General features: G+C 40.3%; 1 protein-coding gene across 1 annotated transcript in view; it reads left to right on the top strand.

Annotated features, from left to right (window-relative positions):
- The first annotated feature begins 838 nt into the window (after positions 1-838).
- The window catches only part of alkbh5 (alkB homolog 5, RNA demethylase), a 37347-nt gene continuing 19451 nt past the window's right edge, over positions 839-18734 (top strand). The window contains exon 1 of the mRNA XM_043711625.2: positions 839-1909. Coding sequence (XP_043567560.1) covers positions 1173-1909 — 737 coding nt within the window. The 5' untranslated portion in view covers positions 839-1172. The remainder of the gene's footprint in view (positions 1910-18734) is intronic.

The raw sequence follows: 18734 nt of genomic DNA, 5'->3' as shown, positions 1-18734 counted from the left end.
AACCTGTGATGACAGAGGTGGGGATTACTGAGCAGCTCTCCGGCAATAACCCTGATGGCGGAGAAATCCAACCCGAGTCAACCATGTTCCAGACATTGATTTGGTTCTGGTAAAAGTCCTGAGGGAAACCTGAGGACTCAGGAGCTGTGTGTCATTGTTGAGCTCATGCATCCGGTGAAAGAAGTAGTATGTATTTTTTTCTAACCAACTTGTTCTGATGTGAATCTAGGTCTCCTGTTCCAGGGGGTAATGTCATTACCATTACCCCACAAGAAAACCACAGATTTGTGTTTATTATAAAGACATGTTGTGAATGTTTAAAAACTTAGCCCAGTTGGGAATGTTATATAATGGTAAATGGAATTGCAGAAAGTTGGTAATTGGATAAATCTTTACCATGGGGTATTGATTAGTCTAATTGACCTCTGACCTGAGGTTGGAGCTAGCGCTCGCGTCACGTACTGCTTTTCTAGAAGTTTTCTCTGCGCTTGGAGCGAAATTCGTTATTTACATTGCGATGCAAGGAGCATCCACCCTCCTTACCTCCCACTTATAAACAGCTGGTAGTAAATCAACCTGAAATAAATAAATGTCATTCTCAGCCTGGATCATTTTACAGGCAAAAGCAAGGGCAGCGAACGGCTACGATGAAGCCCAATAACAGTCCCACCAGATCGGTAGCCAACGTTCATTAATGCTCCTGATTGACAGGCGGAAGCGCCTTTAGACATCGGGTATAGCAGCTCTTGCAGCCCAAAACGCGGCTTTGAACCAATCACAGCCATCAGTGGGCGGAACATCCGGCATGAGGTTACGATGACGCGATAGCGTGCTGGGAGGCAACTGCAGGCTGTACGGGAGAGCGTTGGCGGACGATAGTCATTGCAAAGATCATCCACAAAGAACAGCGGCTTGTACTTTTCTCAGGCGATGGTTGCGTACTGCTTCTTCAGAGAAGGCTGACGGAAGATGAATCATTTATTAAGGTTTTTAAATACCTGAGCTGCGTTCGTTATCGTCCAGTCGCTGTTGAGCATGCGCAACGAAACTAGAGCCTGGAACTGAACGCGCGTCGTGGAGAGCATGCTCAGTGGCTCATTGTTGACAATTACTTGCCCCTCATTCTCTAACCCCGCCCCTTGCTTATTAACCCCGCCCCTTCACCGGCCAAGATGGCGGCGGGTGGCTACGCAGACTTGAGGGAGAAGCTTCAGTCGCCTCACCGCGAAAAGCAGCGGGCGACATCGGCGCCTTACAATGGCCGCAAGCGGAAACTCGAGGCGGAGGCGGGGGAGGCCGGCCTGCCAGGACTTTGCGGCGGCGCCGACGAGTACGAGCACAGCAAATACCATAGCGATTACGACGACGAACGGCAAGGAGAAGCCCGGCGCGTGAAGCAGGGTATCCGCCAGGTGCGGCTTTTCACTGCCGACCAGTGTACCCAGATCGAGACACAAATCGACGACGTGGTTTCCCGGGCCGAGAAGGGCATTTACCGCGACCACACGGTGGACAGGGCCCCTTTGCGGAACAAATACTTCTTCGGGGAAGGCTACACCTACGGCTCGCAGTTGGAAAAGCGAGGACCTGGCCAGGAGCGCCTATATCCCAAGGGAGACGTGGACGACATCCCTGAGTGGGTCCACGACCTGGTCATCAAGAAACTGGTGGATCACCGGATTATCCCTGAAGGCTTCGTCAATAGTGCCGTCATCAATGACTATCAGCCGGGTGGCTGCATCGTCTCCCACGTGGATCCCATCCACATTTTCGAAAGGCCCATCGTTTCCGTTTCCTTCTTCAGCGACTCGGCACTCTGCTTCGGCTGCAAGTTCCAATTTAAGCCCATTCGGGTATCAGAGCCGGTTTACTATTTACCTGTCCGGAGAGGGAGTGTCACTGTGCTTAGGTAAGTGGCAAATGGATATGTGGCACTTCTAATGCGTTTCAATCGTGTAATTTTCACAAAGTTGCGACAGTCTTTGCCGTCGTTGGAGAGGTGGGAGTAAGTGAGAAAGATGTCAACGCTATCCTTTGTGCCAAAAACGATCCAATTTCTATAGCGTAGATTTTTGGCTGCTTCCTAGTAGGAAGATTTAGGACTTCACATTAGAGCTATTATTCTTAAGATAACGTACAGAACGAAGCCTTTTGAAATTGGTTTGTAATTTATCTGACTCCTTCCCCTTTCCCTTTTATTCAATGATGCTTATTTTATCACTGGCTGAATTCATTTGGATTTGTAAAGATATATCTTATCTAATAAAATCTAATTGAATGTTGAGAGACAGGTGATGTAGTGTATGGCTTTTAATGAAGTTGATACATTGCAGTGACCTTTTTATATTGGTTAGGACATTGGAATGACCCAAGAGTAGGCCACTTGGGACAGAAGCTGGAATATACGACTTGCACTGGTAGAGCTTATTTCTGCAGTTAACCAATGCAATCTCGATAATTTGAAATCTGAGACTGAGATTTTTGCAAGTTATTCAGTTACAGATCAGCAATGATCTTATTGAATCAGACACCAAAGGCTCAAGGAGCTGAGCACCCTGCTTCTGCTATTTAAAGTGGTATGGGATGTTCTCTGACCATGTAAAGCATGTATTTATGTATCTAAGTCCCTTTTAAATCTAGGTCAAATATGTTTTTATGTATTCCAGATTGAGTCAAAGAGAGAATAGGAAGGGTTTGGATGGATTTGGACTGGGTGCTGGCAGGTGTGGACTAGATTGGGTTGGGATATCTGGTTGGCATGGACAGGTTGGACCAAAGGGGCTGTACATCTGACTCTAAAACAATTAGTCTGAGGGAAATGGGTGGATTACTCTTCAGAGGGTCGGTGTGGACTAGTTGGGCCGAAGGGCCTGTTTCCACGCTGTAGGGAATCCAATCTAATCTTAAAAACACTCTCTTCTGGTTAGTTTGAAAATTATTAAATCCAGCCTCCTGAAATGGGGATTTTCTTGACAGAATAAGAAGGTTTTATTTTCTGTCTAAACTTTTCAGTTTAGTAGGTTTATTCAGATTCAACATTTTCAAATAATGTTCAAGGCATTTGTTAGATTAGATTCCCTATAGTTCTCAATTTTGCATCTTTTGATTAAATTCTTCGGTCTTTATATTAAATATGTTTATTGTTTAAAGTAATGTATTCTTATCAACATGTGTATTTTTCTTGTTATAAATTACTTGGCTGCTAAATCTAACTATTCACAATTCCTTAAAAGCTTTAGTGGCTAGATGAGAGTATTTCATATTAAATGCTGTTTTTCAGAAAGTTTTGAGACTAACTTGGACTGAACCATAGTCCGAGGAATGACTCATTCTAGGATGTAATTATTTGAATAGACTGCATCCTAATTTTTTTGTTTTTAAAACCTTGTTTTTTTTCTATTAAAGCATGTAGCTCATGAATTTAGAAATGAGATTAGGACTATATCTATCAAATATAATTTTTCTGTACATCAATCTTTGTAATGAGCAACATTTATATATAGGTAGCTAGTGGTGTATGACACTATGGTAAGGCACCTCTTTTACAGCTCGAAAGGAAATTTTGAGTGGCTTTTGAAGACCAGCAACATTTAAACATGTATTAATTAGTTGACTGTTACAATCAATTCCTAGATTGTTATACTTTACCCACGTCCCTTCATTGGTAATTACATCCACTTAATACAGAAGCTTTAAACAGACATAAGTTCCTGGTTTGCTGTCAGTTGAGGTATTGGCTAATGTTTATTTTATCACTGTACTCTTGGTCTGTTAAGTTGAGACAATACCTTGCTTGACCAGTTCTCATGCTCGTCATTGATACTGAGCTCACAAGGAAAAGTAATTTAGGTGATTCATTATTACTCTTGTGTCTTGTTCCTATTGTGATTTGGCACCTTTTTGAAGCCAGTTAGAACTATGCTGAAAGAGGAATTTGCGTGTATGACTTTTACAGTCCATATGCAGACCTTTGAGTGGGATTACCTCAAACCAGGAGACTTTGGTTGTCCTCTTCATATTCCTTCCATATAGAGAAAATATTTATTTATTCCATTCAGCCCTTCAAATTTAGGACTTGATAAAGATATAACTAAAATAGTCAGCGCTGGAAATCAGAAATTCTAAGTCCCCCACCCCCACCCTCTCAGCAGTACTTGACTTAGCTGTAGATTTCCAACATTTTCTTGAAGTTGGGTACAGATAACAGGAATTTAGGCAGATTTCTGACAGCCATAATGATCAAGAATCTTTTTCAAGGTATGAAATAATACAGGCTAGATAATGAGAAACTATTTCTGCTGATTGGGGATTCTAAAACTAGGGAGCATAATCTAAGAATTGGAGACAGACTGTTCAGGAGGGATGTTAGGAAGCACTTCTACATGCACAGGATGGAATTCTCTTCACAATAAAGGATGCAGGTTCAGTTTCATTTAAATCTGAAATGGATACATTTTTGTTAAGCAAAGGTTTTCAGGAACGTGGTCCAACTGTAGATATGTGGAGTTAGGCCACTGGTCAGCCATGATTTCATTGGTGGAACCAGCTCAAGGGCGAAATGGCCACTCATGTTCCTGTAATGTGTAGAATTGTACATTGGCATCTGGAAGCCATCAGCTTGTATAGCACCAAGTGTTGGAGTAATGTTCAAGTGTGGTGCAGTGCCTGTTCTGAAATGGTGGTGGGGTTGGACTTTTGTACTCCGCCGTCGCCTCAAACAAATTATTGTTTGTGGAATATGTTTGAAACTCATTGGCATTGTCTGTCTGTTTTATTTCTGTTGCTAGCTAATCTGGATGATGCTGGAGCTAGTTATAGCCAGCCATTCTCATATGTCCAACCCAGAAATCTCTTCTGTCTACGGGCTGCAGGAAGCACTTCCTGCTGAGAGGGTGGGGTGACTTGGAATTTCCATCCACGCAGTTGTTCCTGCTTTGATTTTTCTGTGCACATGTGCCCATCACCAGGAAGTCCAATTCAGTAAGACAGCCAATCTGTTCTTTGTGTATTACCTTTTCTTCCCCTTTCTGCACACCACCACACAGATCCCTGCAATAGGAGCTAGTGTGTGTTCTGGAAATTCAATTCTTTGATATGTTTGGGAGATATGTATTACATTGTATGACAAAAAGACATATTTCAACATGTCCTTGAACAGCTTTATTAAAGTGCATTTAATCTGTAAAATTTGTATTCCTGCACATTTACTATATTCAAATATATTAAACATTTCAATAGTTAATGCAATATAATTGCATGAATACAGTAATGATCTACTGAGTTTTATTGGATATGTTCAGTGTGCTAACAGGCCACTTTAAGCTGAATTCATTGATACTTGGGGAGTGGGGTGGGGAATGCATTTTATGACCTTCTGGAGAGTTGAAATAAAACCAACAAATATGGTGAGTAGGTCAGACAGTATTTATTGAGGGCGCTAGCCACTTTGAAATTTCCAGAAGATTTCACACTAGAAATTAACTGATCTGTTTGGTGCAGAGATATTTCACTGACCTACTTAAAATTGCTGTAGAAATGTGGTAAATTGAAGTGGAAAAGTATTTTAGGAAAATGGTCAACTTCATTCCTATTTGAGATGTCTTGGTGAAGTTTGTGACACTGGTCCCTTTCCATGAATTAATTGAATTCCCAGTCCACGACACCTTTTTAATTTTGCAAAAATTGCGTTCACTTTAAAAACTTCATTTTGTCCTCATTCCATATTCGCATTCCACATTCCAACAACTCTGGACTGTTGTGCATTTCCCTCACCAATCCCCATTTCATCCTGCTGTTGGCAACCATGGCTTCAATCCCTTAAACCAAATGCTCTTCAATGCTTCCATTAACCACTCCTTTAGAATCTTCAAAACCTCAAACTGAGTTTTGTATTCTATCATATACTTTGATTCACTTGTCAGATTTTGGCCAGTTATGCTCCTGTGCAGCACCTTTGGGATGTGTTACTACATGAAAGATCATGTTTAGAAGTAAGTGGCCTTAAGTGATTAACTCTGTTTTCTGCACTCTGCCTTTTGAGTTCATTGTCACTCAGAGGCATGAAGATCTTCTTTAATATTAGCTTCCACATACTTAGAGCAAAAAGCAAAGCACTGTGGATTCTAGAAATCTTAAACAAATAGTGTTCAGGTTAAATAACACTAACTGAGATGCAGTAACTTGATATTTCAAACCTTATAACCCTATATAAGCATCAGTTGGACTGGGTTGGACAAAGCTAAAAATCACAACACCAGGTTATAGTCGAACACAGTTATTTGTAAGTACAAGCTTTTGGAGTGCCGCTTCTTAGGTAGCTAGTGGGATGTAGCTTATGAATCTTATCCTCTATTGTCGAGTGTATGCTGGAAGAAAGGGACTGGTAGACATCAGGATGCAGGCTCTTTTCTTAATCTTTTGCTTTAATGGTTCATTAGTGTCTTCAAGGAAGAAAATTCCTTTCTTTACCTGATCTATCCTACATATTCCAGAACCACAGCAGATTAGTTCTTAACTGCACTTGGGCAATTAGGGATGGATAACAATTACTAGTGATGTGGAGGTGCTGATGTTGGACTGGGGCGGACAATGTCAGAAGTCACACGATACCAGGTTATAGTCCAACCTGTGTTTTTTTTTAAATCACAAGTTTTTGGAACTGAGCTATTTCTTTGCACCTGAGGCAGGGACTGCACTTCAAAAGCTCGTGATTTCAAATAAACCGATTGGATGATAATCTGGTGTCGTGTGACTTCTGACTTTGGCCCAGCCAATGACAGCACATCCTGTGAAATTTTTTTAAGTCTTTCATTGGTTATTACTTGAAGATCTTGCTCATTGTGGTGTTTCGCAAATGCTTATTTCATGTAACTTGTAAAAAAAATTCTCATAACTTGTAGTTTTTTTAAATTTTAGGACCTATTAATAGGTACAAAATTGTTAATTTGTGATGAGTATCACAATATATGTATATACGATCAGGTGAGGTAGTAGTAGACTCCTGACTAATTTCAAACGTTTAGAGCCAGGCATGTATCATAGAATTTCAGACTTCAAAATAAAAAACAGCGGAGGCTGTTGGTACACTATTTGCTCAGATTTGAAAAAAGGTGAGAAAATGGGCTTTGGTGAATCTATGCTGGAACAATTGTCATTCAATGCATGAGCAATTTGAACTCCAGTTTGAAGTACAGTTTCAAAATTTATAGACTACTCCAAAATGGGGTTGGCAGTCAATAAAGAGGAGTGCAAAAAAGAGATGGAGAGTTCTCATTTTAGAAGAAAATTCCTGGAATTATACCACCACTGAAGTGTACTATCTCAGAGAATGGTTGAACAAACTGGGATTGTTTTCTCAGCCACCTCCTTTCAGAAGAGTGACCTGATGGAAGTCTGTTAGAAAATTCATGAGGAACTTTTTTTTTATCCAGAGAATGATGAGAATGCAGGATTCTTTACCACAAGGGATTGTTGAGGTGCCTAGTTAAAGTGGAACCTAGAAAAGTGAATGAAGAACAAAGGAATTGAAGAATAGGTTAACATGTTGGATGTTAAGCATGAAAAGAGACTAGTGTAGCATAAACACCAACGTAGAACTGTTTGGCTGAAAAGTCTGTGTGTGGGGTGTAAGTACTATGTGAGCAATGGAGAAACAATATTTAATTCCCAATCTCAATACCCGCATCGAAGTTTTGAAGCGGCAGAGTTAATCTGCAAGTGGAGGATGAGTGGGAGCTATTTGTTTCCACGGTCCTGCTGATTGTTAAATAGAATTGATCTACTTAAGTGGAGGTCTAGAATTTGAGTAGTTTTCTGTCTTAGCTGCACAGTGTGGCAGTTGTCAAAGATCTTAAATCCACTATATCCCATTTATTCAAATGCATGTAAAAGAGGCATTGACCATGTGTGTATTTCCAATTCTGGAGAAAATATCTTTTGTAATACAATCTCAACAATTTTCTATTGCTCCTCCGAAATCTTTGATCCGCAGAGTTGGCTTAATAGCGAGTTAAAACACCATACTATCGGTTCAAGGTAACTAGATACAAATAGTATTTACAAATCAATATTTCAATTCATTGGCTATTGTGCAATCTTTTGAAATTGGTGTGGAACTTGTAGATTTGTTTCGGGTTGCACCACGACCCAGTTTTGGTCACTTTCATTCTTCTTCACTGTTCTTGCCTTACCTTCAAGATGCTCCTTACCCATAAGCCACATATACATTTCAGTGCCTCCCTTGTCCTACTTTTGTTCACATACTGAATTCCCGCATTGGTGACTTTTGCATGCATGTAAACTTGCCTTGCCTTTCTCCCTTTCCTGAACTTCATCTACAAAAACGTAGACCCATATCCATTGCACTCTAAGCCTGCAGAGTTATTTGTGGATCTCAAAGCTCCATCTCTGTCTCCCTCCTATTAACAATTTACATGTTATCCTTTGATATCTGCAAGTTTTATTGTATGCTGATAATCTTATCAACATTCCTTTTTCACTGAAACCATTAACTTTATTGCTTTTATTGCACTCATCAGTTATCAGTCTGACACCTAGTCTTAGGTGTTGACAAAAATAAGTTTATGGTTCAATCTAACATTTGTGATTTCAGCCTTTTTATTTCCTACTCAGCTGTGCTGATGATGCACTGGCTTCATTTTGTCAGCTGTGTTGACATACATACTCAGCTTGGTGACTGCCTTCAATTTTTATACCAATTTAACTTGTAACATCTCATTTCATTTGCCAATGTAGTATTTATACTTACAAATGCCCTTTTCACCTGCTTCCATCTTTTACAGATTTCAAAAATTCCAGATTTCTGGTTTGCCGCCTTCTGGTTACGGTCTATTCTCAAATTTTCATTCAGTTCTCTAGATCCTTGTAACTCACTGAAACTACTTTAATATTCTTTTCTGAAGTTTGACATTTCTGTGCAATCCTACCCCATTTTATTTGGTTTAGGTCAGCTCTTTTGCCTCCTGAGTCACAAGGCTCCTGGCTCAAGTCCCATTCCAGGACTTTGTTTTTGGCAATTTGAAATCCACACTGTAGTCCTCCAACTCTAGTTTACTACCATACCATTAGATGTAGATTTCAGCAGCAGACTGCCTCATTCTCTCCAATACAGTATACTGTGCCTTTTATATACTATACCTTTTCCTTTCAACTGCCTATGGTCCATTTTTAAAAAACTTAGTACCCTGTCTTAGTGTCTTCCCTTTTGCCCTCCCCACTATTAAAAATCTTTAAGTACCTGCTCTGCTTTGAAAATTACTTTGAAGCTGTAATATCCACAAACTGTTTGGTAAATGTGAATATCTTTCATATAATCGATGTTTCTCATTCCATATTCCAATACCATTCTCCTGTATCCTTTTTATTCATTGCTGTTTCAACTACCTCTGTAACCTATTCTCAAACATTATCATGGTCTAGCTTTCTAGTACTTCTCTCATGTAAATTCCAGTCTCTCAAACTTCTGTATAGAATAAGAGTCTCCTATCATGTGTCCTAGATCTTTATTTCATTTCTCCTCTCTATGCGAAGCACACTGCAGCATTTCTTTAAATTCCATGCAACGGGTAAGCATACACCGTTGTTTGTGGTTGACACAGATTTGATTTTGATTTATTGCTGATTGTATCTATTTTAGGTATTGTCACTTAAGTGAAAATGCTCAAAAGTGTTAGCAAGTGTAGTTTATCCATTCAGGAGCTATTTTGATAACTTTTTTTTGGTTTTACTATCTTAAAATATTTGTTTAAATATTTGTTTCATTCACTTGACTGAAACTAATTAGACTTTAATTTGTTACATCTAGTGCAAAATGTATTCAAGCACTAGTTCTAGTCAGAAATGTTATATGATCTGACACTGTGTTCAGTTTTTTTTTTGTATTGACTGCATTTCAACTTTGTAATTCTACAAATAAATTATAATTATTTCAGTCTCAGGATTTTGGAATATAATCAATTAAAGTAATCACATTTCTGTCTCTGGGATTGCATCCTGTATGTTAGAGCAATTTGTTTCACATTCTGGCATCTTATCTTTTGTGTTTTGAAGGCACAAGTATTTTGTATTTCTTAAATTAACAGTAGAACACTTCCTATACTCAGTCTTGATTTCCATTAGGTAATTGACATTGCCTTTTGTAATTGGATTGAAGGATGTTCCAAGAAGTGAGTCTGCGTTTGTGAGATCTCCAGTGAGTTTGTCAGCATTTGGTGGGGGGTGACGTTGGTGTTGAAAGGTAGTTTGGCATATGGAAAAATTTATTTTATTAAGTCACATTTTGTTGAATGGTAAAATTTTGTAGTAAAATCCCGCAGCTAAAGCTACTTTAATCAGTCACTTGTTGAGAGGAATGTGAAACAATAGCAGGTGAAAATAATCTCAAGCTTGGAATTGATTTTGACTCTGTTCTCCACTGACATAGGTAGGAGGAGTGCCGAGGATGTTAGACAGGCTTTCAGGGAGCTAGGTTGGAAGCTCAGAGTTAGAACGAACAGAGTTGTTGTCTCTGGTTTGTTACCCGTGCCACGTGACAGAGATTCGAGGAATAGGGAAAGAGAACACTTAAATGCGTGGCGACAGGGATGGTGCAGGAGGGAGGGATTCCGGTTTTTGGATAACTGGGGTTCTTTCTGGGGACGGTGGGACCTCTATAAACAGGATGGTCTACACCTGAACCTGAGGGGCACCAGTATCCTTGGGGGGAGGTTTGCTAGTGCTCTTGGGGGGGGTTTAAACTAACTCTGCAGGGGCATGGGAACCCAGATTGTAGCTTCAGGGTGCAGGGCCTGGAGTATAGGGAGGTTAGGAACATGGCATCAATTTCAAAGGAGGGTGCCTGTAAACAGGAAAGTGGCTTGAAGTGTGTATACTTCAATGCAAGAAGTATACGAAATAAGGTAGGTGAACTTGCAGCGTGGGTTGGTACCTGGGACTTCGATGTTGTGGCTATTACGGAGACATGGCTAGAACAGGGACAGGATTGGCTGTTGCAGGTTCCAGGATTTAAATGTTTTAGTAGGGTCAGAGGTGGGGGTAAAAGAGGGGGAGGTGTGGCATTGCTTGTCAAAGATAGTATTACAGTGGTGGAAAGGACGATGGATGAGGACTTGCCATCTGAGGTAGTTTGGGCTGAGGTTAGGAATAGGAAAGGTGAGGTCACCCTGTTAGGAGTCTTTTACAGGCCTCCTAATAGTCCTAGAATCATTGAAGAAAGGATAGGGAAGGTGATTCAGGAGATGAGTGACAGTAATAGGGTGGTTGTTATGGGGGACTTTAACTTTCCTGATATTGATTGGGAAAGCTATAGCTCAAGTTCGTTAGATGGGTCAGTGTTTGTTCAATGTGTGCAGGAGAGTTTCCTGACACAATATGTAGACAGGCCAACAAGAGGTGAGGCCATACTGGATTTGGTTCTGGGTAACGAACCAGGCCAGGTGTTAGAATTAGAGGTAGGTGAGCACTTTGGGGATAGTGACCATAATTCGGTGATTTTTACTCTCGTGATGGAGAGGGATAAGTGTGTACTACAGGGCAAGAGTTATAGCTGGGGTCAGGGAAATTATGATGCGGTGAGGCATGACTTAGGATGTGTGGCTTGGAAAAGTAGACTCCAAGGCAAGAGTGTAAATGATATGTGGAGCTTGTTCAAGGAGCAACTATTGAGTGTCCTTGATAATTATGCACCTGTCAGGCAGGGAGGAAAGGGTCGTGCAAGGGAGCCGTGGTTTAATAAGGAATTGGAATCCCTTGTTAAATGGAAGAGGGTGGCCTATCTCAAGATGAGAGGTGAAGGTTCAATTGGTGCGATTGAGAGTTATAGGGTAGCCAGGAAGGACCTGAAGAGAGAGCTAAGAGCAGCAAGGAGGGGACATGAAAGGTCCTTAGTCGGTAGGATTAGGGAAAACCCTAAGGCTTTCTATAGGTATGTTAGGAATAAAAGAATGACTAGGGTAGGAATAGGTCCAGTCAAGGATAGTAGTGGGAAGTTGCGTGTGGAGGCGGAAGAGATTGGGGAGACACTGAATGAATACTTTTCTTGAGTATTTACTCAGGAACAGGGCATTGTCGTCGATTTGAATACTGAGTCACAAATAAGTAGAATGGATGGCTTTGAGGTATGTAGAGAAGAGGTGTTGGAAATCCTGGAAAAGGTGAAAATAGATAAGTCCCCTGGGCCTGATGGCATTTATCCTAGGATTCTCTGGGAAGCAAGGGAGGAGATTGCAGAGCCATTGGCCTTGATTTTTATGTCCTCTTTGTCTACAGGAGTAGTGCCAGAAGACTGGAGGATAGCAAATGTGGTTCCCTTGTTCAAAAAGGGGAGTAGGGATAACCCTAGTAACTATAGGCCGGTGAGTCTCACTTCTGTTGTGGGCAAAGTCTTAGAGAGAATTGTAAGGGATAGGATTTATGCACATCTGGATAGGAATAATGTGATCAAGGATAGTCAGCATGGTTTTGTGAAGGGCAGGTCGTGCCTCACAAACCTTATTGAATTCTTTGAAAAGGTGACGAAGGAGGTTGATGAGGGGAAAGCGGTAGATGTGGTATATATGGATTTTAGTAAGGCGTTTGATAAGGTTCCCCATGGTAGGCTACTGCAGAAAATACGGAGATATGGCATTGAGGGTGAGTTGGAGGTTTGGATTAGGAATTGGCTGGATGGAAGAAGACAGAGGGTAGTAGTTGATGGCAAAGTTTCTTCATGGAGTGCCGTCACTAGCGGTGTTCCGCAAGGATCTGTTTTGGGACCATTGCTGTTTGTCATTTTTATAAATGACCTGGAAGAGGGGTTGGGTGAGCAAGTTTGCGGATGATACGAAAATCGGAGGAGTTGTTGACAGTGAGGAAGGATGTGGCAGGTTACAGCAGGATATAGAGAAGCTGCAGAGCTGGGCAGAAAGGTGGCAAATGGAATTCAATGTAGCTAAGTGTGAGGTGATTCACTTTGGGAAGAATAACAAAAAGATGGGGTACTGGGCTAATGGTCGGATACTTGGTAGTGTGGATGAGCAGAGGGATCTTGGTGTTCATGTACACAGATCTCTGAAAGTTGCCACCCAGGTAAATAGTGCGGTGAGGAAGGCATATGGCGTACTGGCTTTTATTGGTAGAGGAATTGAGTTCCGGAGTCCTGAGGTCATGATGCAGTTGTATAAGACTCTGGTGCGGCCGCATCTGGAATATTGTGTGCAGTTTTGGTCGCCATACTATAGGAAGGATGTGGAGGCACTGGAACGGGTGCAGAGGAGGTTTACCAGGATGTTGCCTGGTATGGAAGGAAGATCGTATGAGGAAAGACTGAGACACTTTGGGCTGTTTTCATTAGAGAAAAGAAGGTTTACTACTTGATTGAGGTGTACAAGATGATTAGGGGGTTAGATAGGGTTGACAGTGTGAACCTTTTCCCGCGTATGGAGTTGGGTATTACAAGGGGGCATAGCTTTAAATTAAGGGGGGGTAGATATAGGACTGAAGTTAGGGGTAGGTTCTTCACTCAGCGAGTCGTGAGTTCATGGAATGCCCTGCCAGTAGCAGTGGTGGACTCTCCCTCTTTATGGGCATTTAAGCGGGCATTGGATAGGTATATGGAGGATAGTGGGTTAGTATAGGTTAGGTGGGCTTGGATCGGCGCAACATCGAGGGCCAAAGGGCCTGTACTGCGCTGTATTCTTCTATGTTCTTCTATGTTCTATGTCTCTCATTAGTTAGAAAACTGTTCTGTTTAATGAATTGTATTAATCTCCAGTTCAAAATGACTTGTTTAACATAAGTTCAGGGGAGAACTCAAAGGTGGACAGAATTAACAGGTTCATATAATGTACATAGAGGAAAGCTGTTTCTGTTATCTGTTGGTACAGGGATCTGGAGGGTTTGAAGCAAGAAATATAGAAGGGAACCGTGAGAATCTTTTTTTATATAGCATCGGCACTTGAATAAACTAAACTAAACCTGCAAGACTACAGGAAAATCGTGGAGGAATGGAACACACTGTTCTATAAATATCTTGACGTGGATTTGGACTGAATATCTACCTTCTGTGCCTTAATACCACAGACTATAATCCTTTTGGTCACCTTGTGAAAAATGCTATCCCAGTGTGAGCAAGGGAATATCCTTTCAGGCAAATTTACAGTCACTGTTTACTTCATTTCTCTGGTTCTGTGCTTTGTATAAAAGCTTTTCAGTTCTGTTGAGGTCATCAACTCAGTTAGTTTCTGTCTCCACAGAAGAAAACTTACCGAAGTGTTGACAACATTTCATGTCTTTTTGTTTAAAGTTTTAAATATTTTACATATGATCATGTGTTTAGTGAATGTGAAATGTGCAGATGCTCCAGGGTGATGGTCCTCTCTTTATTTAATTAGAGCTTTCTCCAACTTCTCTCTGCCACTCATGCTACTGTTTAAGTCTGAACAGTGGCCTGTTTGTGTACAAAAGAACTACTGGATTATAACCTACACCTAGCCCTAACTCCTTTTTTTTGTACCGTGAGTCCACAGTTTTAGTGTCTTTACTGTTAGACTGGCTGAAGCAAGGCTTAAATCTGGAATTCTCCATATCTTATTCAATTGAGGTGTAGCAAATGGAGTAATTATCACTCCTCTTTCCACACTGGGGGTATTTAGTATCTCTTTGAAGTTACCAAGGGGCAAACTCTTGAAAGATTTGATTCCTGTCACCGGTGAGCATGTTAGGGAACTGACCCACTGTAGCAACATCTAAAAATAGCTAACTTCCAGAGTCTCTTGCTACTAATGATGGCAGCTTGCCCTCAATGTAACAATAGTCTCATGACTTTGCCAGAAGAGTAACACTTGGAACAAACTGACTGTGTTTTTCTATATTCTGCACAGCAAAAACATTTGTCACCAAAGCAGCCCTCTTATTCATTGAAAAATACGTCAGCAGCTTTGCATGGTAAGCGGTGGTAAGAAATTAATTAACTGTTCAGGCTTTGTCAGACCAGTATTCCTTTGAGCGATAGTGCCCCAATATGGAAGTTTCTGCTAACTGCAATGTGCCAAGTGAGTCTAATCTCAGCTTCTGTCTGCAGCTCTTACATCATACTTATACTGATTTTCTTGGGTCAGTCTGAACTCCAAACACACACACACACTTTTTTTTCCCCAAAAGCTAGATGGAGTGAGTGAGTGGCAGGAGGGTAATTTGGTACCAGTCTAAATTTAAGGGAGCAACTTCGAACTCCTATCTTGTTGCTCTCTCTCCTTGTTTTTTCTTCTGAAATTGTTTAAATACTTGTTCCAGGAAGTTATCCCAAAGAGATTTTAAATAAGTTCTTAATTGTGTTGGCAATTCTTTACCCATCTCTAATTCATGTGTTTTTTTTTGTCAAGAGGCTGTATGACACTTGGTGTTGCAATATATTAGGAATTTCAGTTCCTCCCAGATAAGTATTCCCCAATGTGACCCACCTTGTTTGTGTATGTTGTTCAGTTGAATGCACTGAGAATGGTCACTTCCTTGAGGTAACATGGTGTTGTTACAAGTGTTTGTGTTGTGGGGAGTACTGTTGTAAAGTATACTTGTTCTGAAATTGTGTGTATAAAATGTAACTTCATTGTGATAATTACAATAATTTTCTTTAAAATAAGCAAAACAATGAAATTCCTGATGATTCTGAAAGCCTGTGTTTTTTTTGCCAGCTTATCCAGTTTTGCTGTTCTTGAACAGGTTGTATTGCTATTGTTAGGAAGGCAGGTTGACCACAATTTGTAATTGTTACACCCTGCACAGGAAAAATGGCATCTAAGTGCGGGTTAGCATATTTATTTACAAGCCCCAAAAAACAGTCTGTCTCGAAAAATGAAACATGATTCAAATAGTATAACCTTTCTCCAAGGCCATGTACTATTAGCAATACAGTGTACTCTGCTTTTACAGCAATTATGGGGTGATGTAACTTTAAGTTTTCAGTCAAGATTTAACATGTTGTAACAGTGACATATTTAGCTAAGAACTTGCCATTTGGAATTTTTGACTTCCTGCAATATTAGCCTGGCTCATGCTGTCTTATGTGGCACAGCTGCAAGTCCTAAAGTTAATGTTTTTGCACAAGGAACAAAACATCCAGTTTCGGAATCACCGGAGTAAAGCAGATGCTATTTTCCATCTACCTTTTTGTTTCTACATCATTCACATTTTGAACATTTTAAAATTAAGCTGTAGTCAGTAGACTTGTACTACTTGCTAATTTATAATGGTTCAACATACAAGTGCAATAGATAAGTGTTCTTTCAACTTAGATCTGGGGCCTTGATGCAGAGTAGTTACATGAGTTGTGACCAGTGCTAACATTGACAGTGCATATTTTGTTCTGAAATAGGTTCACTCCATATTGCAAGCAATGAATGAGATTAGACAGGGTTGTATAAACCTTACGTAGTTTTTGATGGGCTAGGTTATTCTGCAATGTACTATAGTTTTATTTGAAGAACGTAAATATTTAAAACACTTTGTGGCAACACATTTAGCATGAAAAATCTTTAGAAAACAGGGATTGACAGTATATCAGCAATCTTGAGTGCACATCTAATGTCTCTCCTTTTTGGGGTCCAAATTCATGTCAGCTTACTATAGATTGTGAAATATAAAATTTTGTAACTTTTATATAATGTTTGAGCTGATTCCTCCTATATAACGTTTCTGTGGTGTGGACATCCATTGTTTTCTCCCTTGTAACACCCTTTTAACAGATTACCATGAAGCAGTAATCAAGAAGGTCAAACACTAATTTTTAAAAATTATTTTTTCTCGTGATATCCTTACCCCTCTAAAATATGTCACATCCTGTTCCCCCAACCACCACTAAACAGCTGTCATCACACTTTCCTATTTTTTGTTTTTCAAAATGTCTCCTGAAACTGTATCCCATCTTTTTCCCGTATTCTGTTTGAAGCCCTATCACAATATCAAGATGGCTTTTAGCAAAGTCAAAAAGGATATCCGATGTGATAGTAACACTGTTAAATTAAGTCTCCTCATCTTTCTGAACTTGTCACCTTATGAAATGCTGTGGGCAATGCCATTCACCTCTGTCCCTCTGTTAACCAGCTGAGTTGGACTGCATTTATCAGGTTTCAATCCAGTTTCTCAAGTTAGAGAAAATTGTCTCTTTATTTCCACTCCTGCATCACTCTCCCTGTCCTTCAACTGTATATCCTTGTTCTTCTATTCTTATCTACATTATACCTCTTCTTGATATTCTCCAAAAAATGTTTTTCGAGATGTATTAATGGTCCTTTGCTCTACTCTATTTCGACCCTCTCGATAGCCCAATTGTTGTTAAATTCATTCATCTTGTTTTGACATTCTTTATTGGATGAGCAGAAATTTCTACCGCCTAAAATATTGGGAAGACGCAGCCATTGTCTGTCTTGCCACAAACTTTGTTCCCTTGTCAGATAATTAATCTGTCTGACTGGCAGCTTGTCTGAGCTTAAACAGACAGTACAAATACAGCATCAAGCATGAACAATAAATTACTGGCCACAGATCCTCACCATCATTAAGATCGCTTATTTTAACCTCCTAGCATTTCCTGACCCTGTCTGTACCAATCTGCTACTGGAACCATCATCCACACCTTTTCCCTCCACAAGTTGACTGCATGTGCAACCGTTCTATCCTTTGCAAACTTATAACCCAAAGCTCAGCACCAAGTCCCATTCATTCAATCCCAATGCTTGCTGACCCATATTGGCTGCCAGTTCAGCATTGCCTGGGATTTTATAATTCGCATTATTTCCAAAATCATTCAGTAGCTGCTTCACCCCCTACTTCTGATTACCTGCAACTCTCTATGCTCCTCCACTTCTGGTCTCCAAAGCATCCCTTGTTTTACATGCTTTGTTGGCAGGTGTCAATTTAGTTTGCAAAGCACGATGTTCTAGAATTCTTTACCTCTGTTTTTCTTTCTTCCTGTTGTAAGAGATTCCTTACCTATTACTTTGACCAAACTATTGATCTATTAGTTTGTTTTTCTTGAGGTTCTTGCATGCTTGAGGCAACTGCAATGCACCAACTTCTGTGAACAGCCGAAACTTATTAAGCAAGTACAAGCTTTTGACGGAATTCTTAACACAGCTCCGCAAGCACTGCAAAGTATGTCAAGAGACCACCCTGAACATAGGGAACAATTCTTCTTTTCATACGAGATCTTTCATCTCACCAATGCCCACAAGACAATCGACAACCAATCCCCCATAGTCACATGCCACTCAAGAAATAGTGATTAGATCATTCCTTAATGGCAAGATCTCGTGTAATTTTTTTTTAACTGCAGGGTTTGGTTAGATTCTTAATTGCAATGATCTTATTCTTTCTGAATAGCAGAAGATGGCAATGTAAATTGACTCTCCGTAGCAGGAGATGGCCATGTAAAGTTTTACAAACCGCCTGCAAGACCAAGAATCATACCACCCTGTCACCAGGACATCAAATTTCTTGAAGGTTAGCAGAGCAAATTAATATCTCCAGTCCTGTCCTAATGTCATTGTGACATGGTGATCATTTTGGTTTGCTCCTTTGAAGTGCTGAAACCTGTTATATTAAAGGTATAGAAATAAAAGTGCAATTTTACCAACAAATTCATCAAAAGATTAAACTGCTGGGATGACAGGCCCAATGGTTGTACTTGGTGCTCATTTTTATTTACTAATTAAAATATCATTGTCCATTTTTGAGTTTTCAAT

Source organism: Chiloscyllium plagiosum, unplaced genomic scaffold (assembly GCF_037043375.1).
Source record: "Chiloscyllium plagiosum isolate Xiang-an unplaced genomic scaffold, Cpla_swu_hap1 HiC_scaffold_20, whole genome shotgun sequence".
Classification (NCBI taxonomy): Eukaryota; Metazoa; Chordata; class Chondrichthyes; order Orectolobiformes; family Hemiscylliidae; genus Chiloscyllium; species Chiloscyllium plagiosum.
The sequence above is the reverse complement of the archived record's forward strand: the minus strand, read 5'-3'. Positions and strand labels throughout refer to the sequence as shown.